At 35.6% G+C, this 7,465-nt stretch overlaps 1 protein-coding gene across 3 annotated transcripts in view; it reads left to right on the forward strand.

Moving 5' to 3' along the window:
• Window positions 1-7,465, forward strand: part of col14a1 (collagen, type XIV, alpha 1) — a 176,961-nt gene that overhangs the window by 20,018 nt on the left and 149,478 nt on the right. For all 3 annotated transcript variants that reach the window (XM_015380812.1, XM_015380811.1, XM_015380813.1), the window contains one exon: window positions 6,318-6,434. In XM_015380812.1, coding sequence (XP_015236298.1) covers window positions 6,318-6,434 — 117 coding nt within the window. The remainder of the gene's footprint in view (window positions 1-6,317; window positions 6,435-7,465) is intronic.

Raw genomic sequence — 7,465 nt, forward strand, 5'->3', positions numbered from 1 at the left:
GGAAAGAAACTGTTTCGGGGATCAGCACTGAGCTGGTTTTATGCCAAAAAAGATTAATGAGATCACATACAATTAGTCACAGTAAAAACAGTAATAAACACTGAAAATAGGCCAAACTCTATTATCCATAATGGAGGAGTCAGGGGTTGAACCGTCAAATACTGCTGTATAGGAGAATAGATATAGAATGAAGCAGAATGATGAAAAGGAGTCCCTATGCCCTCCAGTAGTCTAAGCCTATAGTAGCATAACTATAGAAATAGATCAGGATAACCTGAGCCACTCTAACTATAAGCTTTATCAAAAAGGAAAGTTTTGGGCCTCATCTTAAAAGTAGACAAGGTGTCTCCCTTGCAGATATCTCTTCCATGGAAAGGATGTCTAGGAATCAATAGTAACCCTGCAGATTGAGAGTGAAGTGCTCTGTTAGGAACATACTGTAAGTAATCAGATCTCTGATATAAGACCGTGCTTGATTATTTAGGGCTTTATATGTGAAATGTTTATATGTGTGTGCCAAATTCTACTCTTTTACAGTAAGCCAATAAAGGTAATATAATATAGGAAATATATGATCTCTGTATTTAATTTTCTTCAGAATTCTGGCTGCAGCGTTTTGGATCAGCTGAAGGCTTTTAACTTCACTTTTTGGAGTTCCTCATAGTTAAGAATTACAATATGCATCCCTTGAAGTAACAAATGCATGGACTAGTTTCTCAGCATCACCCCATGACAAGCTGACTTTCGCCCAGTTTTTCTAAAGACATTTAAACACCTATCCAGAAGTCTTTTTCAATGTTGCCTTACAATATAACTCTGTTCTGTGGTTGCCATGATCTAGATGAATTTACACAGGTACCCTTGAAAAAAAAGCTTTTAACTGGTGTAGTTTTCTGGAATGAAAGAAGGATACCCTAGAAACCTGTTTGTTATGGGTTTTACATGACAGGTCTTGATCAAAACAACACTACATTTTTTTATTTCCTTATTTACCGGTAAGTTTATTGTAATCCAATCCATTTGAAATGACTGCCTAATAAGATTCTTCTTCACAGTACCTGATCCAAAGACAATTACTTCTGTTTTTTCTGCATTCAAAGGCAGAAAATTAAAGTTATCACCTATATCTTCAAGAGATACCTGTAGTCTATCTCACTAGTTAGTTTATTAGTTCATTAGTTTATTTGGGATTTTTGACAAATACAGCTAAGTGTAATCTGAAAAAGAATGGGAATTTCTTCAATGCTCTGAGATTATTGTGCCACACAGGCAGCCTCTGGGTCTGACCTTCTAGACTCTCCCAGTCTGTTTCTAGGCTTAAACATAGGCCTTTGTTGCCATAAGCAGGATCAAAACACTTCATAGTTTTTATTTTGAAGTCCCAAAACTTACCCCACTTTCCCAAATCCCAGAGCCCACCGACTGCTGTTTGAAGGAAGCTCCTCCTGCTCTTTCATGTCTGATGGCACAAAAGGCCACCCCTAACCTCAAGCTAGTTCCCTAGTTTTCTTATAGGGTCCCCAGGTGTACATGCCTCATATTTCTGGGTTCTTGAACAAAGGTGTCCAAGCAGACATTCCTCCTGCCACTGTTCCTCACTTCTCAGATGAGAGTATCCAGTTGGCCCTACCTTTTTTCCCTGTTCTTCAGCTCATTTGTTGGTTCCTGGCTGCTGAGCTTTGCTGTTGGTTCCAGCCTTCATCAGAGCTCCAACCTTCAGAGTTTCTTTCTTTTCTCCAGGCTCCAGAGCTAAACTGAAAAATAGGTTTTTACAAAGTGTGTTTATAAAGCAGCAGAAGGAAGGATTTATCAAGGGCACCAGTTATACAAGAGCTGCCACTGACAGTTGGATATGCTGAACCTGCTTGTTGGGTCCTATCCTGGATTTAAACTAATACCCTTTGTTATGTCTGTCTTCTCATTTCACATGGTACATTGTTTGTGTTCCCAGTTTCAGTTTTTGATTTGAATATACTAAAATGGTTACATTTAAAATTGTACTTTTCCCTTGACCTTCATGATCACTCTTTTTGCTTCTGGATCATGGTTTTATCTACCATTCGCCCAAACCATGCTAAAGCAAGCAAAATCTATATTTATATGCTGTAGTCAGAAAAAATCTGCTAAGATATAGGGCCACATTTGATATTAAACACAATATGAGGTCCTCCTACACAAGGACTTCATATTGTGCAGCAGAACTAGACCTTATTGAATGCATAATAGAGAAAATATTGGCCCTTATATCTAAAGAACAAATATATAATGTGGCTCTATGATATTTATGGCTGCATGGTGGTAAACAACAACAAACGTGTCAGGCTGTTGAAGGGTAATCGGAGGCCCTGTAAGCATCCTGGCTTTATTTCCATAAGTCATTTATCACATTTTTATGTCTATAAAAACGTCCTACTCATAGATCTTAATATTCACAGAAACAGTGGGCTCACTCTATTTTCAACGCAGTTTTTCTCAATAATTCAGTAAGATATACACAATCATTGACATGCAATGCAAAAGTAAAGGCACTCAAAGCAATTTTCACCCAATTATAAAGGTCCTACCTACTCACTTCACCTACCATCAAGCACACTAAGTGATACCAAGGTATTAATCTTCTGAGTGCTATCATGCACTTAAAATTATTCATAGATTTTTATTGTGTGGCATAATTATACCTTTTCAGACCATGCTTTAGGAATATTGGATAGGTGGCGCACTGTCGCTTCTTAAGAACCAGATATTTCTTGATGCATATGAAAATTACAGTTGAGTATGAAGAATTATAAGAGGATGTTATTTCTGCCCTCCTTTGTTTGCTCTGCCTAATAGTTGAGACTTATATGAATAAGTTAAGATAAAGTTAAACAAGCACATTAACTACTGTTTTTAAAAGAAATAACATGTTTTCCCCTAAAATATTTGACCAAAAATAATAAGATTTGTTTTAAAATGTTTGTACTCTAAATGCTTGCAGTTTTAGAATATAAGAAAATATAGTAATAAAAACTGACTTTGGGAGGATGATTTTTACATTTCAGCCCTGCAGTATTAGATTGAAATATTTTTGCATTTGCTGGGTTGGTGTGAATTTTTGTCGGCAGAGATTGATTTATAGTAAGAAATGAAGGCAAACAATTTCATTATTTATCAGTTTCGGACGAATCTTTACATATATATATATATATATATATATTTACATATATATATTTGGGTGTGTGTGGACTTGTTTCTAAGATGGTGTGGGGCCTTCAATTTGTTTACACAAATTATAAGGACCTACAATATGTCCTAATGGGGACCAAAATCCTGGTCCCCATAAGGTAAAGCTGTTCTTTAAGTTGGGGTTAGGCTTATGTATATGTTGGTAATAGTTCGGGTTAGGGTAAGGGTCTGGGTTAGGCCATAGAAAATGAACGTAAGTCAATTAAATGTACCATTAGTACCCATAAGTCATGAAAACACGACTTTATGTGTTTGTGTGTGTGTGGCCATGTCTTTAATACCTGGTGGGGACAATTTCCTAGGAATATGCTACATTTTGGGGACTCATAGGTACTTGTGGGGACCAACAACTGGTCCCCACAAGGAAACTTTCTCTTCTTGGATGGGGGTTAGGTTTAGGACTAAGGTGTGAATTGAGTTTAGGTTTAGGGATAGGTATGTGTCGGTAATGGTTAGGGTTAGGGCAAAGGTCACGGTGAGGCCATATAAATTAGTGGGAAATGAATGGAAGTCAATGGAAGGTCCCCACAAGGATATTGTGACACAACATGTGTGTGTGTGTGTGTGTGTGTGTTGTGTTTTTTAATTTGAACAACATTCATTTTCTGTTTATACATCATAAAAACATTCCCTTGTACAGATTCAGATGATACAACCTGCTTAACTAAACCAAACATTAATTAATAAAACACATATTTTTAGCATGACTGTTGGACCTAGTTATTTTATTAGTTAGCTTAGTGTTGAATGCAGGAGCCAAAAGTAAGCAGGCTTGGATGTGGAAGTGAGAGAAAAAGGCAAACTATTCAAAATATAATTATGATGCAAATCAAAAGCACAAGGTGGCAACCTGGGAAGGCCCTTTTCCCATTTGTACTCCAAATAAACATCTTTGTGGACATTTAAATGTTCACTTTGAATGTTAAATTTTATACTTTTTTCCACAAATGTTTATTTATTAGTTTATGAACAATTTGTAATCATTACATTGTAAATTAAACAAATATCTCACCAATCAAACATTCGCATAATACTGAGTTTCTAGATTTTAAGTTAACATTTTTTTTATGGAGATTTAAACAAAAAATTTAAGACCAAACTAATTTTGTCCATTTGCTCTATCTGAGCAGAAGTTTGAAATGAAGTAATTTCAGGGTCTAGCTACCATTACAGAAGTATAGAAAATCCAGCCTTAACGCCCCCCCTTCTCTTTCACACATGGTCAGTCTTGGACCCAGAAACCAGGATATTAGCAGCCAACCGCTGAACTCCAGGCTCAGAAATAAAAACCTAAAATCAATGTGGTCATCAAAGACTCTGTGGGCTAGGGGTAGCATGAGGGCTCAGAGGAAGGAGCACTGGGATCAGGGCACATTATGCTTTCTAAATATAAAGTAAATATTAACCACGGATGGATGCATCACGGGATATAACCTTAAGTTTAAAATCCACACAACAGGGAAAATGGAAGGCTTTAGTGTAAAAGATGCCAAACACTAAAACAAGTAATACATACAACATAGATGGCATTTTGATTCATATTCAATTAAATATCTGTGCCGTAGATGCATTATTTGTTTTGCATAAATATAAACAACATAGAAATATTCCAGCAATATGGAATAGACTAAACTGTTAGGGTATACACTCCCTATTACATTATTATCCCTATTATCCAGATATAATCACATTACAGCCATAACATTGATTTTATTTCTATTGACCTACACCATTTGTGCATAGCTTTGGAAGGAAAATCATATACATTTTTAAAAATCAAATCACAAACTCCAGAAGAGATTGCAGCTCCAAGTCTTTTGGGCCACATATGTGCGGCAAGTAACAGATGTGAATATTTTAGAAAAAGTTAGATACTTTTAAGGTAATCTCTGATTTTATTTCTCCAACTTTGCATTGCAACCTTAATTCTTATTGTTAACTTGCCTTTTACACAAGTAATTTCAGATTTTGGGCTTTTAATTTTTTTTTTAGACACCCCATTTCTTTATTGTTAACATCTACAAACCGAAAATTTGTTCTATTTCACTGCAAAATAGTTCAAGTTCGGTCAAACTGGATGGAATCTATGTCTCTAGTCAGTAATATTCAAGTGCTTGATGGATTCTTCTGATTTATATTCAGACTTTGACTGGGCCACTGTGGCATTTGGATATCAGTCGTTCAAATCCAGTCCTTTGTACCTCTGCTTGTATATTCAGATGCTCCCAGCTTTAGGTTGAATCCATCTTTTTTGGCTTCTTATGACTTTTTTATTCAGAGCTGACACGTCTTTAGCTCCAATCTATCTTCACTCAGACTCTGACCGGCTTTCCTGTCTCTGAAGTATGTATTTCCACAGTCATACTTCACCATAAAGATGTTGAGTACTGCGGCTTTTTTGTTTTGGTGCAGATAGCTTTTCTGATGAAGGTCAAGGGGTTTAGTTTTGGTCTGCTCTGATCAAAATACCTTCTTCCATTTATTTGATGTGTTTCCTGAATAGATAGTTATTATTGTACTAATTTTCTATAATCAGCCATTTTTTTTCTGAATGCATGATTCCACAACTATTTAAAAAATTATTCTGCATTACTAACTATGCTAACTATAATAACTATATGGCTCCTTTGAATATTTTTCAGAATATTCTTTTTACCTATGTAAATGGACATAGGTGTGTAGCTCTGTGAATTACTTGCCCTTATAAGATAGTTGATTGAACCCTCCAGCTTTCAAAATGTCACTCATAAAAGAGGTAATCCAAGTTTTTCATCCATATGGATTACAACAAATGTTACAAGAGTCAATGCAGCTGCAGGGGGTAGAATATGTTTGTTTGTAAGGCATTGTGAATTAATGGCTGTATGAATACCCAAACTAAAAGTAACTCCTAATTTCTCCCTCCTTTTAATCATTTCCTTGTTGAGTCTTATATTTTATTCTAGATTTCAGATTCTTGCTAAATTCTTTTTAACAAGTGTTTAATGATGGTTTGAAATGTGTCAAGGATGTTTCCTTTTTTTAAACAGAATTTTTTTTATGCATTTGTTTTTTATTCCTGCATCTGTTTTATATGTTAACTTTCTCTCCAGTTTCAGCTCCAAGGAGGCTGCGTTTCAAAGTGCACAGTTCCAGCAGACTTCTTGTTTCATGGAGGGAGCCCAAAGGAGATGTTGACAGCTATTTATTTCTCTACAACAGCTTACCAGGTATGATCACACACATGAACGGAGAACACACAAGCAGATAAAATGTTATGTCAAAGAGCAGTGTAAGTGCATGTGCCTGAGGAAAGAATTAGAAACTGTGTTTTCAATCTGCCAAGAAGGATTATGCAATTTACTTCTTATCAAAACTGCTTTGAAAGAATTTCCCTTCTGGGAGATCTGTAGACCCCAAAGTTTGTTCTGCAACTTTGCCAAATAGTGGAGTACGGGGGAGTGTTTCTTCTAAATATATGGGGCCTATCAGCAGATTTTTAAAAGTGGGACTAATATATCGATGGCACAGTAGCAGAGCACCTTATTAACTCATGTTGGAGGACAGGCTGAGATAGCTGAGGAACAGCCATAGTTGTGAATGGTGTTCTGTTTTCTTTTTTTTTTTTGCCTCTGTTACAAGCTGATCCAACATACTGGTTCTATGAAAAGAAAAAGAATGAAATGATTTTCATTAATGAAGATGATATTGATTTCACAGAGGAAAAATGACTTGCTGGATAATTCTTACTCCTACTCATGCTCCAAGCCATTTTCACTTAAAATTGGTTTGTCCTTGTGGTTGATTTATTCCTTGGCTGAATTTCTACCTCTTAATGCTTCATTCTGCTGTGGGATTCTCTATAAAATGCAATAAAACAAAACCTAATTCAGTTTATTTCAAAAACGAAAACTTTTGCTTAGATTCATTGCCTAATTCATTCAGTGTAAAATCATCTGATGGGTCAAGTATAAACATACATAGAAACATACATACTTAGTATTTTGACTGGATTCTTGATCACTTATTTACTAGAGCTTAATTAAACCATGTTTAATATAAATAAGAGTTATTGATTCGGGTTACTTGGTAATTACTTGTATTTCTCTTGCTGGCATGTGGGAGAACCAAGCTGTCAGATATTTGCCCAAAATTCCAATAGTAGCTGTTAATTTATAGCTAAAGCTAAATCTTGAGGTTCTTTTTTTTCATTCAGGGACTTTGTTCTATACATCAATATCAACAGGACTAAAACATTCCT

This window comes from Cyprinodon variegatus, unplaced genomic scaffold, assembly GCF_000732505.1.
Source record: "Cyprinodon variegatus isolate N-32 unplaced genomic scaffold, C_variegatus-1.0 Scaffold221, whole genome shotgun sequence".
Classification (NCBI taxonomy): Eukaryota; Metazoa; Chordata; class Actinopteri; order Cyprinodontiformes; family Cyprinodontidae; genus Cyprinodon; species Cyprinodon variegatus.